This window comes from Galleria mellonella, unplaced genomic scaffold (genome assembly GCF_026898425.1).
Source record: "Galleria mellonella isolate WM207_F2 unplaced genomic scaffold, CSIRO_AGI_GalMel_v1 utg35081, whole genome shotgun sequence".
Lineage (NCBI taxonomy): Eukaryota > Metazoa > Arthropoda > Insecta > Lepidoptera > Pyralidae > Galleria > Galleria mellonella.
In genome coordinates this window covers 8,564-26,561 of record NW_026442083.1, presented here as the reverse complement: position 1 = coordinate 26,561, position 17,998 = coordinate 8,564, and the positions used below count along the sequence as shown (strand labels likewise).

At 40.8% G+C, this 17,998-nt stretch overlaps 1 protein-coding gene across 6 annotated transcripts; it reads left to right on the top strand.

Annotated features, from left to right (window-relative positions):
- The first annotated feature begins 1,912 nt into the window (after positions 1 to 1,912).
- LOC113509259 (uncharacterized) lies at positions 1,913 to 17,169 on the top strand. 6 transcript variants are annotated; one of them, XR_008253084.1, is made up of 9 exons: positions 1,913 to 2,211; positions 3,473 to 3,510; positions 3,586 to 3,716; positions 3,886 to 4,125; positions 4,379 to 5,797; positions 6,405 to 7,580; positions 7,739 to 7,916; positions 10,607 to 10,742; positions 13,868 to 14,004. XR_008253084.1 is itself a non-coding variant. In XM_052896927.1 (8 exons), the coding sequence occupies exons 2-8, from the start codon at positions 10,616 to 10,618 to the stop codon at positions 17,076 to 17,078; spliced, it is 3,186 nt and encodes a 1,061-aa protein (XP_052752887.1). In that variant the 5' UTR covers positions 8,854 to 9,126; positions 10,607 to 10,615; the 3' UTR covers positions 17,079 to 17,169. The 6 variants fall into 6 exon arrangements, 4 of the variants coding, with proteins under 4 accessions (XP_052752886.1, XP_026748376.3, XP_052752887.1 ...); XR_008253083.1 differs by having other exon boundaries at positions 3,473 to 3,716; XM_052896927.1 differs by lacking the exons at positions 1,913 to 2,211; positions 3,473 to 3,510; positions 3,586 to 3,716; ... (2 more) ...; positions 6,405 to 7,580; positions 7,739 to 7,916 and adding exons at positions 8,854 to 9,126; positions 11,555 to 11,598; positions 11,671 to 11,753; ... (1 more) ...; positions 15,689 to 16,867; positions 16,955 to 17,169 and having other exon boundaries at positions 13,868 to 15,262.
- The last annotated feature ends 829 nt before the right edge of the window (positions 17,170 to 17,998 follow it).

Genomic DNA, 17,998 nt, shown 5'->3' with positions numbered 1-17,998 from the left:
AATCAGCGCTGTAGTCTATCCACTGCTGCACAATGCTGAGCTGCGACTCTTTTAACAAACGATAACATTCATTTCTGTATGTGTATGATGTATAGTGATAACTAGCCGCCTGCTGTTTTGTTAAATAAACGTTAATATTATTATATTTCTTCAAACTAAAATTCACATCTCCCTTCTAAAGGAGAGGATCTCCTCTCCTTTAGAAGGGATTAGTTTGCCATCTGGCAAACTAACCCCCGGCGGAAGCACAGTCGGCCATAGTTCAGAGCCCCAGGGAGAGAAACCGGCATATTTTGCGGGCAGTATCTAAGAGCACCGCTCTCTGCATCCTTCTCGAGAGTGAGCCGCCTCGGAATCCCAACTGTCTGAGGTGTTGTTCCAGAGTAGTCGAGATAAGACCTTTCACCGACAGAACGATTGTGATGATTTCGGTCGATGTCACTTCCCACATTTCGGTCACCTTGTGACCCAAGTCGAGACATTTTTCCTTCTTCTCGGTTTAGGCTTTCACGAGGTTCCCATCATGCAGTATAGTGACATCTACCAAAAACACTCTCGAGAGTGCCCGACCCATCACTACGATATCTTTTTTTCGCTAAGGAATACCGTTCCCCTAAATATTGAGTGCCAAATACATTTGGCTATTGGAATACCAAGTGTAATGATGAATATTATACATACGACTTACTTAACTATCGTGTTACTAGAAACCTCCCTCACTGGTTCTGCAGATTCAAAATCTCAAAATATTCTTTACTATTAAATCGATGATGCGCGCGGTTTGTATTATTTTTCAATAGGTAGGTAATTATTTTAAGATTTTGTCTCTGCTCCTTGGGTATTAAATTTCATTAGAACGTAAATACTATCATTGTATTAACCTAGAAAGGCGTGTGTAATTCAGCTAGATCGTAAACGAAATCAGGATTTAATCTCAAAGTCAAGATCTTTACGAACGTAGATGAAGCGAGAGATGTATTTCATGTAAATAAAAAGTAAAACTCTGCATACACTGGTGACCTAATAGTTTATATGCATAATTTGGTAATTTTGTTTTGGAAACCTTATTTATTGTTGTTATCGTTTAATAACATTCTTTACATAAATCTTAAAAATCAATATATGCTGTTTCATCTTTGTTTACGTGTACTGTAGTTGCATTACAAACTTACAATGCCATTAATATATTTATTATATTAGTAAAAGTTTTGTATGTTATTTGTTTATGTGGTACATAATAAGTAAATAAATAAAATGTGTATTTATAGTTGTCTACGAGTAGTTATAAACAAACAAATATAATAGTACCACAGCTACCGACGCGACGTCTAATTAACGATTAAACTGTATCCAATTTACAGGAAAATGATAACGTAACTGGAATTGTTATTACAGGCACCTATTTTGTTAAGAAACAAACGGTTAAAATAAATTAGCATAACCCAAAAAATGGTAATATGATTTCTTCGTGTTCTCAAATTACACAGACGAATTTTGATTATTTAATAAGTCTTGTCAGTTAGCTAAGCTGCATTGTTCTACAACATCAAACTTATAACTGTGCCTACGTTTATTCAAATAAATGATTGACTGATTGAAAGGGAAAATTAGATGCTTTAAAAAATAATATATTGAGACCAAAAGACATGTAACATTAACATATACATTCTAACAAGTCGACTGAAGGGTCAACGACCCTCTTCTGCTTACAGCTGTCAGATTTTTATCAATTAACAAATTTTAGTTATCAATTCGCCCACTAAAACAAAACAATACAATTTTTGGAAACGTCAAGACATCATATCTCAATGTTAGAGATTAGTCTAGAACTTTTCTATTATACAAAGACTTTTTAATTGTCTATGTAAATATATTACTTTGGCATGTAGTTGTTTTCCAAGTTACACCACTTTATAGTTGTGAGTCAGTTAGCAACATGCTTATTTGTTATGTAATTGTAAACCGCAGCTTTGCGCAGTAGGCTGGACATAGTGCGCAAGAAATATATAACAAATAATAATATAGTGTTTTTGGGCTCATTTATGAGCCGAGCCAGAGTTATTGTACTAGACAGTGGCATGCTGTGGTGTCGCCGGCAACATCGAATTCCGTGGGCGAAGGCGGTGCCACTGTACACACTGCTCGCGTTTGTTGTGCCAACCGACGCCGGCGCAGGGGCTTGTGAAATTTTAGACTTGCTTTACGCTAACAGTATGTATTATTAGACATATTATGGAGAAAAAATATTATCGCAAGCACCGGATTGGATCAGACGACGATAAGTTGACCAATCGTTCACAACCTACTAAATATTTCGCTAAAAAGTGCTTAGAGTCAACTGCAACCGTCGCGACGTATTTTTTTTTTTTTATTGGATGATAATGGAATGCTAACCCCGCCTGCGCTAACGGTATACGCTGGCGGAGCGTCAGTGATGGATGATAGGTGAGAATGAAAATGCAGGTCAGTTAGCCCATCGTGATGAATACACTTGGTGTTCAGCACGATGGTTGACCTGGCAGGGTATATTGCTAGCAATGGGACTGGTAGTCCCCGTTACTAAGAATCCTTCCCTCCCGTCGTGACGTATCATCGCAACTATCGAGATATCGTATTATTTTTGAGATCGGGTTCCGTCTCGTTCTTGAACAATTCAGGAAAAAATATCATATGTGTTCGTTGATGCAATTCAACAACAACTTACACTCTTAACAAATTATTATACTAAACAAACGTCGAAAGATTAAGAGAAGAACCTTAGATTATACAAATACAACATTTCCATCCACCCATGCCGTGCGAGCCGTGTGGTCCCCGCACAGAATAGGCCACCTTTCCTTTCCCGTGGGTGTCGTAAGAGGCGACTAAGGGAACTTAATAGTCGAAAGATGAGCAACAGCGTTCCGCTTAAAACATCAAACGCTTAATTGCGGTTGCCCACCAGCCTGCTGAGCGTGGCAACTACTGGCAACCCTCCTAACGACGTAACGGTTCCCATAAGGGTAGAAGGAGGAGGGATCCTCCTCCCACCCCTCATGGGTGAAGATTCCGCAGTAGACTAGACTTCCGTAGTAGTACCAGAGGAAGACTTTGTACAAAAGTCGATTGCTTGGGTACCTCTGTCCCATTCGTGTTTCAACCGTGAAGCAGCTGTTTGCATGGCTGTGTTTTGGTTTTAAGGGTGGGATATGGCGTCAATTTACTAGGTACAGAGGAATAACACCTGAGTCCTCAGGAATGGCAACGCATGGGGGGTATCATGGGCGAAACAGTATACTCTGTTATGTCCATGATACTGCTCATGTCTATAGGCGACGGTTACCACTTTCCATCAGGTGGACCGTTAGCTTGCTTGCCATTCTAAGTTGTATAAAAAAAAAGACTTAACGGTTGATAGTCAAATTGCAATACGAAGATGTTAGTTTAGTCGATAACATCAGTGCACGAGTGAGTCGTCTGTATTCAATCGTAGAGACACAACAGGCTGAGTGGTGCCCGGCGCTCCGAGCGGTGTCCGTGCAGGGGCGGCAGCGCGGCGTGTCGGTGTGGTGGGACGGGCGCGCGCCGAGCCGCGCCGCCGCCGCGCTGCTGCTGGCCGCGCTGCGCCACGGCCTGCGCTACCGCGGCCTGCGCCTGCGCCGCGCGCGCTCCTCCTTCTGCGATTTCGTTCGCCAACTACCCTATAACTGTGAAGACGACAATGGCGACTACGACGAGTGGGTACCAGCTTTCAAATTCATATGATCGTCATTACTACTAACAGTCAATTCATCATCTACCGCTGAACTCATCAACATCTCTCTTATATTTTCACGCAAAATATAATGTTGAGCTATTTGCGACTTAGAACATTTTTTAATTGATTAGTATTTGTCTATTGTGTAGTGTTGCAGTGATACCATCAGCGGTGCAATGCGATGCGATAAATATTTGCGAGGAGGCGGACGGCGTGTCGCGGCTGCGGCCGGTGGGCGCGGGTGCAGCGCCGGCCACACTGCACCTCCACGTCTATCTCGTGGAGCACGCTCGCAAACAACCGCTTTGCATGGACGCACTCCACTGGACTTTCTTTGAAAATTCGACTGCGATAGAACTCTGTTCGTTTCAAATGATAACCAATCATACGTAAGTCCGCCGTACAAAACCATTATTACCATTATTGATTACCGTTTCATAAACATGCAGATACCATAATGTCAGTTTTTAAGTTAAACTAGTATCTTCTCGGCTACGATACATTTTATCTTTAGAGTACAACGAACAGACAGTTATATTTACATCAATCCTAAGCTACCTACTAAGCAATCGTAAGCTACTTTCAATTTTATAATACTAGTGAGTAAATAAATTAATTAAAGGAAAATCTTTTTTTCTACAGTGCTCTACAGAAACATGCTGTTGTTTTCACATCAGAGGAATTAGTTACCCGAGCTCAAGAGTTAGCCGACATCATACCACTTTTAACGATAAAATCTTTACAAACAGAATCGCGTCACTTTTTATTTAATTTATTACGTAGTAATATGTCATTTCTCTTTTTGGACTATGATATATGGGCTGACGCACAAAATATTCAGATCGTTGAATCACCTCCCATATCATTGTTTGAACCCATCTGCACCCTGCGCTACACAAACGCCAAGCTACTTAAACAATTTGCACCGCAACTATATGAGGTCGCTCTTCACTTTGCACCCACCGCCAACGAATTGCGAATAGTTCTCGAACTTGAAGCTAATCATACTGATTCTAATATTACAGAGGCTGCCTGCAACTGGGCCATTAAAAATAAAGTTAAATTTGATTCGTGGCTTGAGACGGCGCGAAAGTTTAGACCCCAGTATTGGATAGCTGTGTTTATGTGCAAAGATTATGAAGACATTAAACAATATAAAAGAGTTGCACAACGAGTTATTAATGTAATAACTAGCAAACATACACGAATAAAGTTAAAACTCGAGGTCATAGAAGATATCGATTGCACATCTGAACACGATCTAAAAGTAAAATTATTGAAATTCCGAGAGCAATCTAAATGGACAGAAATGATAGGCGCATTAGCAACGGGTGCTGGAGTTAAAGGAGCAGCATACGTTGCTACGGAGATAGATACTGCTCTAGTATTATATGATACGCCGACACCAGACATAAATCCGGGAAATAGTACTCGAATCGTCGGCGGACTTCTAACGGACTTAGTTTTCGCCCTGCAACAAATCCTCCTTAATTGTAATTGGAGGCGTCTTGCGGTGCTCTCCGATGGCACACACCTTGCTTCCGTTTATATAGATACACTCCTTGAAAACAGCACATTGGCCATACGTAACATTACTCTAAAAATGAACACTTCTCTTTCTGAAATCCGAGATCACTTGCAAATATTACAAAAAGATAAAGCACGTATCTTTTTTGTGAACACAGACGCCAAGACTGCAACATTGATTTTATGTGAGGCACTCCATCTTGATATGACAAGAGATACTGGACATATTTGGATATTACGCGAGTGGCATGCGAAGAATTACACGTGTGTCGATTCTTCTAAGCAATACAAAGTAATGAAACATTTTACCATATCATATTGGTGGCGAGGAGGCACAATTAAAACTAACTACTTCAACGGCAATGATAATGAGATGCTACAAGCACTGAATGAATTGTGGGAAGAGGGGAGCGTTTGGCCACGGCTAGCTGCTCCTTTAGCTGATGGACTAATATTGCTGATAAACAGTTTCTATACTTTTGTTGAACGGTGCAATCGAAATCTTCAAGATCTACATGGTGATGGCACTACTGGGTATTCATTTTGATAATTTATTTTCTCTAAATAACCATTAATTCTTACTATGCCCGCGTGGTCCCGACATAAAATAGGCCCTTCCTTTCCCGTGGGTGTCGCAAGAAACGACTAATGAAGGGTGAAAAAAGGGCAGCAGCGTTCCTCTTAAAACATCTCTAAAGCCTACCAAGCATGACAACCACTGACAAAACGCCCTAAAGGGCCCTTATATTCAGCAGTGGACAATTACAGACTGATATGATGATATATCTTTATTTATTACTTTACTGATATGATCTTTAGTAACAATAACGTACTTATAACACTAATAAGAGATACCGTAGGATATTCTGTGATGCACAGATATTGTTAATGGTTAAGAAGTGGTGCAGCAGAGAAGGACCAAACCCGCCTGCCACGTTTGGCAACCGCAATTAGGCTTTGGAGATGTTTTCAAATAGGCGCTGCTGCCCATGCCTCGACAAGCTCCATTAGTCGCCTCTTATGACACCCACGGGATAGAAAGAGATGGCTTATTTTATGCCGAGATCACACGGCAGTATATCTTTATAATGCTTACATAATATTCATAATAATATCTCAATATTATTTGTTTTCATTACAGATTATTATGGACGAATCTGAACAAGCAAGTTTATGGAATTGCACAAGAACTACATCCAAAGAAATACACATATGTTAACCCGGTCATTTTTGTTGATGAGTGGCATGGCGCAGTGCGTCGTCCTATAGTTGCGTGGCAAATTGGCAAAGATCGCAACAATAGACGTAACGCCTGTTTTATATGTTCCGAAGAAACACTTTCGGATGGAAGCAAATATTGTCTAACTACAAGTTCTAATAAAGATGAATTTTCACCACACTGTCATGATAATGCATGGATCATAGCTACGGTTACATTTACATTCGGAGTGTTAGCATTATATAAGACACAAAGATTAAGAGCTACATTATTTAAACAAAGTATTTCACGTCCACTAGGAGCTAGAGAAAATGTATCCGCGCTTGCGGAATATCTCGTCGATCGCACAGCGTTAGAATTTCACCAAGACCTTGGATATGGACGATTTGGAAGAGTGCAGTTTGCAATTCTTCGTACTCCAAATCGATCGACTGTTGTTGTCGCTGTTAAGTCTTTACACGAGAACTCAGTACCGGCTGAAGAGACCGAATTTTTACGCGAAGCGTGTATCCTTGCCTCCCTCCGACATAAAAACGTGGTTCGGCTAATTGGTGTATGTGCCATGGATGGGCCCCCATTAGTGCTCATGGAACATGCATTTTTTGGCGATCTACTGAGATACTTACGTGAGCGTCGCCATCTCATCGAACATGTGCACGATGAAGTTCCCGAAGAGGCGACACATGTTTCCGCTCGCGCCCTCACGCGACTGGCCCGAGAAGCCTCATCGGCGCTTGCTTACTTAACGCAACGACGACTGGTGCACCGCGATGTGCGCGCCTCGAATTGTCTAATAGATGCTCGCCGATCACTGAAACTTGCAGACTTCGGGATGGCTCGGGAGACAACGAGTAAAGATGGAGTTGCTGAATATACCTGTCGACGTCGGGGCTTTTTCCCCGTACTTTGGATGGCACCAGAAAGTCTCGATCGCGGCGTTTTTTCCGCTGCGACTGACATATGGGCTCTTGGTGTATTGATACTCGAATTGGTGACACTGGGCAAGCGACCATATGGCGCTTGGCCACTTCAGCGGGTACTGCACTACGTCATAGCAGGAGGGAGACCGCCGCTGCCCCTTGACTCTTCTCTAAAAACGTAAGTTCCATTCTATAGAGTCTGAATTCATTGAATATATCATAATATAATCAAATTAGTCAAGCGAAAAAAGAAAGCGAAAACTTTATTAAGGGAAAAGAGAAACGATTATGAATGAGAATTTGCTCCCTTGTTGTAACTGTTGTACTTTATTACAGACGCGGATTGCTGCTGTCGTGTTGGCGCCGCGTAACAGACCATCGACCGACAGCAGCTGAAATAACAGCTTACCTCGAAGCGAACCCGCTCGCTTTGTCACCAGCATTAGAAACGGCGACATTATCCCTAGAAGATACAGTCATTGACAGATTTGACTTTATAGAAAAGGAGTAGAAAGTTAGTTAAAAGAATAGTCAGTTCTCTAGAACTTTATCTTATTAATATAATAAAATTGTAAATGGGCATTGTCTATACATGGAAGATATTAAAAAAAAGTATAAGAGGTTTTAAAAGGAGCAATATAAGCCAAAACAATAATTTTAAAATTTGTGTTTATTATTTATTTATATATATTATTTATACTGTTGCACCAAATTGAATGCGTTTTTTATTGTTTCATTGTATTCCTGAAGGTCTAACCTAAGAACTGGTGTATGTTTTATTTCGATACAAGAAGTAGAAGTAGTATATTATTTCTTTAGCATTCTTTCTTCTGTAATCCCCGCGTACAAAGTGGCGGTACAAAGTACAAATCATCCCCACAATCTAAATATGGTTGCCAAACCGTTTGTCAAGCGTGGCAATTATTGGCAAACCTCTCCAAGGTGGAGACCTATGTTAAGCAGTGGACAATCAACGGCTGATATCCATCATATCATATATACATATGGCATGGTATTTGGGATGAAGAAGAATTTAGGCCACTTGTTTATCCTAACCAGTCAACATGTCCCGCTTTCAGAGACGACATCGCGAGTACTAGGTATGTACCTAATTAATAAATTTGTCAAAACATTAATTTACTTACTGTATATTTTTCATGAAAATTAAAATATTTTGATGTTTAAATAATATTTCCTAAACATGTATAATTTATGTATGTAATAAAGCGCTATTATACGAAATAATACATTTTAAGCACGCTTTCATAGACAATTTATTTTACTTCGATAACGTTATATACACTTGCGGGACAGGTAATTTACAATGATATAATATAAATTATTTGCTACCTACTTAATTACTTCTGAAATAACTAGATTTTATGAATTCTAACTTTGTCTAACGCCAAAATTTCCATATACATATTACGAGTTACTTATATAGTGATTATTATAAGGAAAATTGAAATTCCTACATTATCCTTGTAGTTAAATAATAATATCACCTACTAGCAAACGACGCCATTATTAATTTAAAGTTATTTCATATAATGTAGTGGCTGTGACGGTAGCTGGTGAATGGACAACCTACCTACGTATAAACTGTTCATAATTATTAAATAAACGCTACGCTTCTTCATTGTATTGTATACATACAAATGAATATTATCAATAGTTACTGTCTCCGAAAGAAGTACTTTATCATTGCAGGATAACAGCAATAGGTATGTACTAAATTATTATTTTTACATCACTACATAGTATAAAACAAAGTCGCTGTCGTTGTCTGTCCGTCCCTATGTATGCTTAAATCTTTAAAACTACGCAACGGATTATGAAGCGGTTTTTTTAATAGATAGAATGATTCAAGAGGAAGGTTTATATGTGTAATACATGCATAATATTGTAGAGAAACGCTAATAAATTTAGAAACTTCTAATGTGATGTAATATAATGTGTACCCGCGCGAAGCCGGGGCGGGTCGCTAGTCGTTAATAAATTGAAACAAGTCAAAATGAATAGCACGTTATTTGAAGATTGTAAACATTATAATTTGCGGCTGTGGACATGGTACGTGCAATACTGAACCGAAAACGATGCTTTCTAAAGTTATTCTCTATTTGTGTGGTTATTGTCTATTTGTTTGTGTGTTGCAAACAAATAAATACAATGATGGACTGATTCCGATGTAATATTTACACCATATTAAACAAAACACAAGTCCACACATACGTTATGGAAAGTTCAATCAGATAAGTGTTAAAAAAATGCTGTGAGAATACGAAGTTTCATAATGACACCATGCTATGACAGTCACAGTATAAAGAACCAAATGTGATAATATTCAATCCGCGAAATTGAATACGAGTACGTATAGTAGGTTTTTTTTTTCTTTTTTTATACAACTTAGAATGGCAAACAAGCTAACGGCCCACCTGATGGGAAGTGGTAACCGTCGCCTATAGACATGAGTAGTACCATGGACAAAACAGAGTATACAGTTTCGCCCATGATACCCCCCATGAGTTGCCATTCCTGAGGACTTAGGTGTTATTCCTTTGTACACTGTAAATTCACGCCATATGCCACTCTTTAAACCGAAACACAGCCATGCAAACACAACTGCTTTACGGTTAAAACACAAATGAGTAGAGGTACTCAAGCAATCGACTTTTGTACAAAGTCTCCCTTTAGTACCTGTATCAGGACTCGGTTTCTTCAACCTCTCGTGGGCGAATATGTATATCTACATGTCTTCGTTCCTCCACGCTTTATGTATTTGAACATTCGTTTCGTGTGCGTATACAAATTTGATCTTGAAAATATATTTAATTAAAATTGTTTGAAATTTACTGGTTTTCTTAACTCGCGTAAATGATACGTGGATATATAAGACACCGATTTGTTTACAAAAATTTTGATTGTATGCCTATTGCTAGATATACTAATAAGGTAGGCCGAAAGTAGTTTTTTCACAGTTTGACTGAAATAGTTTAGCCACTGATCGTAGTTCAATAAACTTCGAGGAATAACTAATTCATCACAAATAAATCGGAACACTAAATCACAATTAAATATACACCAGTACTTGGAAAGAGGGCAACCAAGAAGAGATGTAAAGGAGAGAAAATAACATGTATATGTACTGAGATTGACAATAATATAATGTATAATGAAAATTGGTAAATCGATCAATATCCACAGCATGCGGCGATGAGCGGCCGCATGTCGTCCGGGCGGCTGCTCGTCGTCCTCGCCACCGCCGCCGTCTCCGCGGCCGTCGCCGCTCCCCACACCGACACCGACTACTGCCATCAACTCGATGTCAAACTTAACAATGGTAACAGCTTATGAATTATGCTATTTGTGTTATACTAATCGAAATGACAAATAAACGGACAATCTAAATAATAAAAATTGATATTGAACCGTCTCCTATGAACATATAAACAGAGGGAGGGATTGTTAATAATGGAAACTAAGGGCTCCATTGGTAGCAATATACCCAAACAGGTCGACCTCCACGTGGTCCCCCCTAGAAACCATCGTGCTGAATTGCAAGTGTATTCAACACGATGAGCTAACTGACCTGTCTTTTCGTCCCCACCAATCATCAGTCACTGGTGCCCCGCCAGTGTATACCGATAACGCAGGCCGCAGGCGGGATTACTATTCCATCATCACCCTTTAAAAAAAAAAACATATAAACAGCACCGTGTACCTACATCGTTGGATAACGCACCGCGCGTAGACATTCCTGATAACAAACATGTTACGCCGCCGGCGCCGTGCCCTGTAACTACGCTCCCATACCATACCATCTTTCAAAGCGAAAGTTTAATATTTCAGCCTAAAAGATGGTTTTTATATTAAAAGTGAAATAAATTTTACAAGCCGTTCATTTTAAAATCTTAGAGAATATTACTACAGTATCTACTTTCCCATTCACCAAAATACCAGCCTTACTAAAATATGTTGAACAGTTTAACAAGTTACACAAACAAACATTGCACCCGTGCGAAGCCGGGGTGGCTCGCTAGTATCCCATAAATTATTAATTTTGTCGCAATTATTTAAAGTCGCTCTGCTCTTGCAATCAAAAGTGCACTGGGTGTTGTTTTGACTGGAACAAATCAATGGTTTACTGTGTAGAGCTGGGGGGCGGGCGGGCCGAGCGGGCCGGGCGGCGCGTGCTGGTGCAGGGGCGGCAGCGCGGCGTGTCGGTGTGGTGGGACGGGCGCGCGCCGAGCCGCGCCGCCGCCGCGCTGCTGCTGGCCGCGCTGCGCCACGGCCTGCGCTACCGCGGCCTGCGCCTGCGCCGCGCGCGCTCGCTCCACCACATCGCCCACACGTACTATCATTACCTACTTGTTTATCTTTGCTATGGACATCCAGCGAATACTAAACAGCTTGCCAGGAAACTCCTACAAAAACATTGTATCTAGTCTAACGAGAGTTGACATGTATATAAGGAAGGAAAATATAATGTAGCGAATTTCGATCTTTTTCATTCATTCTTAAAAACGATAATAATAAATAATTTTTATGCAAGTAAACTTAATAATAAACATTTTTGAATAGTCATTCTTTTATGAAACTACCGTCCACTTCGGACTGCGATTTCAGCTGGAAACAATAACTGTGTTTCTTACACAGCATTTTTTAAATATAAGTTAAAAATAAAAAAAAAAAATTATGAATGAATAAAATAACTATCACAAACTTCGTATTTATAAAAAGAAAGGAAATAATAAGCTACCAAGCTACGATCGATCACAGTATTCTTAATCAGACCAGTATGACGGATGAGCCAGCCGTCGTTGTGTTCAACCATATTATGGGGAGCCCAACAACCCAGCCCACCACGCCGCCACCTATCTGGACATTAAAGTGAACACGACTTGTTTCAAAATACGCAATTACGGCAATAGTATCGATACCAAATTGAATGTGACAATCAGTATACTCACTCATTACAAAATTAAAATGTTATTTAGTAGAGTTTATTAAAAAATCTGGCACAATTTGCTATAAATGAATTACCAACCTTTTTCTGTCAACACAGTAGCAACGGTAATTTGTCCTTATGGCGTAAGTTTTTATTATTATAGTCAGTTACTTTGGTAAAAGATTTAAAGTTTTTCCTTACATTATGTTTTCAAAAATGTATTGAGAGCAACTGTAAGGATATTTGTCTATTTAAAACATTCTCGAACAGATTCTTTTGAACCCATATTATAAATAGAACGTAGGACTCTTTTTTTGTAATACAAATATATTTATTTATTTATTATATCAAATATAGTGTGTATATCTGCATTTTTATATAGTTTTATATGCATACCATAATGATGTACTCCACCGTAGTGATGCCAAGAAATGTGGTATCATTAACAAAATCTAATTATTGGCTGCCTAAATAATGTATGGGTTTCAACTTGTCTCACATTGGGAAGGGTGAATTTAACACGTTTTATTCTGATAACGACCCCGTAGGCTGTCACTGGCGCCGGCGTTCGCAGCGCATTGCGGCTCAGAGGAGTTCTGGGATCAAATGAGCCGGTGGGCGAGGGTGCGCGTGGCGGGCGCGGGCGCGGCGCGGGCCGGCCGCCGCCTGCTCGTGCGCCTGGCGCCGCGCGCGCGCACCCTGCCGCCCTGCGCGAGCGCCACTCGCTGGCCTCGTTTCTATGGCAACACGAGTTTGCTGCGACTCTGCATGTTTTCACAAAAGTAACTTACAAATATAAAGCGTAAATATTTCATTAGTGCACATCTGTGTACTACCGTTCTAGAATTCGTTCACATTCAATCGTCAAAGGCGTTGATCGTATGCAAAACTAAAAATTTACTCATACATATTATGGGTATAGAAAAAGAAACTTCGTGTATTATAAATTCTTATACGACCAAAAATAAACGTTATCCTGTAATATGTAATTTGATTAAACAAATGAAATTTTATATAGTACTTACTAGCGTGTAATTACACGGGTAAAACCGTGACTTCGTCCGCGTAACTGAAATATGTATATTGATCAGGATGAACAGTAGCCTATATCCTTCTCCATCCCGTTTAGTTCATGTATACCGAATTTCATAGCGATTAGTTAACGTTGGCCGTTGGCGCTATGAGGTAATAAACAAACAGGGAGGGAAGGGATTGTTAGTAATGGGGATTAGCAACCCCATTGCTAGTTATAAACTCTATCAGGTCGACCTCCTTGCGGTTTCCCTAGAAAACATTATGATTGGTTTATTGTTGCATTTGTCACGATGGGCTAACTGGCCTGCTCCATCCTCATCTATCATCCCTTACTGGTGCTCCGCCAGTGTACACCAATAGCGCAGGCGGGGCGGTAAGGTTCGTCAAAATGAACTCTTATATGGGAACTAAATGCCTGAAATTAATTAATCCTAATTCAGTTTAATTTATTATGCGATATTAATTTTTTTATTGCTTTCCAGCTATGGATCTGAATCTGCAGTCCTATATGCTCCACCCGAATGGAATATCACTGCGTTACATGAAAGAACTATCGTCGGATCCCGGCTCACCGTCCGCCTACTCGATTCAAACGCAGAACCACGCCATCAACTAGTCCGTTTACTACAAGGAAACACTTCATTCCTTTTCTTGGATTATAATATATGGGGAGACGTGCCAAGTGTACGAAGTGTACGAGCCGTAACATCTGAACGAACATTCTGTGAGAGCTCTTTGGAATCCGATTGCTCTTTCCGGTTAGCTACGAATACATTGCAAAAATTTGCTCCTCCCCTGTATAATGTAATGCAACGCTTCAATCCACTCGCAAGCGATCTGCGAAAAGTACTTGAACTCGAAACACGTAGTGCTAATATTACGGAAGCCGCCTGCGCCTGGGCTCTAAGCGACAGTGATAGATTTAAAAGTTGGTTCCGAGAGTACCCGCCGGCATACAGAGCGGTCGTATTCTTATGCAAGAACGAGGAGTACGATGATGCCGTTTTAAAAATCACAAAAATAATGGAACGCCGTATGACCCGTTTTCGTCTAGAAGTTTGGAAATATTATATAAAATGTGAGAGCGAATATGATTCGATGCGACTCCTGCAGCAGCTGAACCGGAGCTTGGAGTGGTCCAGGACGCTGGGCGTGCTAGCGGCGGGCGAAGGCGTGGCGGCCGCCGCACAATTCGCCGCCGCCGCGGACGTCGCGCTAGTGTGCTACGACACGGCGCCGCCTGCCGCGCTCGGGCGCCACGCGCGCGGCCTCGGCGCCCACCCGCGCCACCTCCTCGCCGCACTGCAGCGGCTCCTCGCCGACTGCCGTTGGAAACGTCTAGGCGTACTCTCGGAGGACTCGCACCTCGCTCGTAGTTTAATCGATGGTTTAGTCGCGAACAGTGACTTGTTACTTTATAATATCCCTATTAAGCACGATACTCTTGAATATTCGTTAGACTCGCTGCGCGAAGCCAACGCTCGCATCATTTTCTTAAATACTGATGTCAAGAAGTCGTTGTCGATTGTATGCGAGGCATTTGTAAGAGACATGACGCGAGACTCTGGGTATATTTGGATACTACGAGAGTGGTATGGAGACCGAGTACCTAAGGAAATGGAGCGAACGTGTTACGATCGAATGACCCTCTACACGATATCATTTTGGTGGCGTGGAGGAGACTTGAACTCAAAACGAATGAACAGCAGCGACGAGGCGATGCGTCTAGCTCTTGACGACTTGTGGCCACATAGGCCATGGCCGCGGCTCGCTGCGCCTTTAGCCGACGGATTGATTTTGCTGCTGAACAGCTTCAATAATTTCATTGAAAAATATCCCTCACATCAATACGATCTGCACGCTCGTAACGTTACTCAGTATGTAGTTTCAAATTAACTGAAATTTACTGTTATATAGGTATATTTGTTCTACATGTGCTATATTCCTGATGAGAGATTACAGAAAAAACATTTTTAGCATGTTATTAAACTGCATTTAACCTTTCTTATCACTGCACACTATATTCATTCAACCACTTTCATCATTATCATATCAGCCATAAACTGTCCACTACTGAACATGGACCTCCCAGTAATGGAAGGACTTTACCAGTAATTTTGCCGCGCTTGGCACGGATTGGCAAATGCAGTTAATTTTGGTGATGATCTTTCGACCATTAAATTCCCTCCGTCACCTGTTACGACACTCACAGGGAAGGATTTCACTATTGTAACTATATATAATTATAGATATTAAATTATATTGAGAATTACTTATTCCGATATTTTTCTTGTATATTTCAGTCTAATTTGGGAGAGCCTTAAAGGATCAGTGCTCGGTGTAACGCAAAATTTATATGCGAATCAGTACGCGGCTGCCGAACCGATAATTTTTGTGGAAGAATGGCGGGGTACAGAGCGACTCCCGCTGGCTGTATGCGATATCAACAGCTGCTCTTACATGACACGTTCTATGTGCCCCTCATATGAACCTCCTGATGGACCTCGTCCCTGTCTTACAAACAACTCGGAATATAACTTTGTACAACACTGTAATGATTTATTTTGGATCATATCTGTAATCATTATCATACTATCAATGACATGTATCTACGTAGCGCGACATCTTAGAATGAAAAATTTTAAGAATCGCAATCATAAGAATATAGACGGCCTGTCAGCATCAGGCGAACGCGCAGCGGCCAAACTCGCTGACCATCTTGTAGACAGGACTGCTTTGGAATTTCATCAAGAGATTGGCGCCGGTCGATTCGGGAGAGTACGATTTGCAATACTTCGTGCACCAAATCGTCCAATCCTACCTGTTGCCGTTAAGTCGCTACGAGACGATGCAGCGCCCGCCGAAGAAATTGAGTTTTTGGGTGAAGCGTGCACTCTTGCTTCACTTCGACACGAACATATCGTACGACTAATTGGAGTATGCGCCACAGGTGGACCTCCGTTGTTGCTTATGGAATATGTGTTTTTTGGTGACCTACGGGGATATTTGCGTGAGCGCCGTCATCTCGTCGAGTACGTCGACGGTGAGATTCCCGAAGAGGCCATGCATGTATCATCATATGCGCTCACGAAACTAGCTCGAGAAGCATCTTTGGCTCTCGCATACTTAACAAAACGACAATTAGTGCACCGCGATGTACGAGCTTCTAACTGCCTAATTGATGCTCGGCGATCACTAAAACTAGCAGACTTCGGAATGGCTCGAGAGACAATGGAATACGACGGAGCCGCAGAGTATGCATGTCGACGTCGAGGATTCTTTCCTGCGCTATGGATGGCGCCAGAAAGCTTAGATAGAGGTGTGTTTTCCCCTGCGACTGATGTTTGGGCACTCGGCGTATTAATGCTAGAAATGGTGACATTAGGTGAACGTCCCTACGGTACGTGGTCACCTTTGCGCGTATTACGATACGTCAGCGCAGGAGGACGGCCACCACTCCCTCCAAATGCCTCTTTAAAAACGTTAGTTATTATTTCACAATCATTTTTTATCTAATACCAAAACACCTACAGTAGAATGAGTAACATAACAACTGTTGGATATTACAGACGCGGCGTGCTACTCTCTTGCTGGCGACGTGCGCCCGAGCAGCGGCCTACGTCATCCAAAACTGCCGCTTATCTGGACGCTAACCCACTTGCGCTATCACCTACTCTGGGAATGACGCCATGATTTCCTGAACCCTCAAACGATTCCAAGGCGACATTGATATGTTTTTTTTTATTTTATTTTTTATTGAGATTAAAAAAACGATAATGTGTTACCCGCTGCAATATTTTGTCCGTTTACTAAAAAAAGTATGAATCAATTCATATTCATGACTCACCTCTTCCTCTTGCTACACAATGAAAAAGAATACGACGTGAAGCTGTTACACATATATTTAAAAAATTTAATAGATGCGATTGGCGTTTTTGTGACTTATCTAAAGCCTTAGATGTGTAATGGTGATATTAGTCAATCCTAAGATTGACTAATATCACCATTGAATATAAATATTGGGTAGCCAATTGATTGATAGCAATGGACTGGTCGCCTGCGACTATTACTTAAACTATTAGTCAATCGTGGCAAGGGAAAAAATATACTATTTTGCTAATCTAGCAGAAGATGTTTAGACACCGTGCTCACACTAATATAATTAAGTAACTACTAAGAATAATTTTCAGTCTTGTGCTTTTTCTCGTTATAAAAAAAAAAACACTATAATACTACATAATCGTATCCTTTATAAAACGCTCAATAATATTCATCTCCTCTATTTAGATATGTATGAAAAGTGTTACTAAGTATACTACATACTGACCGACTGGCAAGGCCCTACCTTAAAATAAAAGACCCCAAGAAAATTAGACAGATTGGATTTTTCAATTCGAGTTCGGGCTCACACGGCCTCTCCTTTCCAATGCCACTCCATGGAATCTCTTTTAGATGTCAGATTATAGTAAAAGACCATAGTTTCATCACTCATTACAATTGATTGAGTAACACCTTCTTGATCCGCGCAGCAAAGGTCCAAAAAATTACTCACAACATTGTACTCGACATTGCTTTTGCATTGCACTGAGAATTCGAAGCACCCACCTTTCATT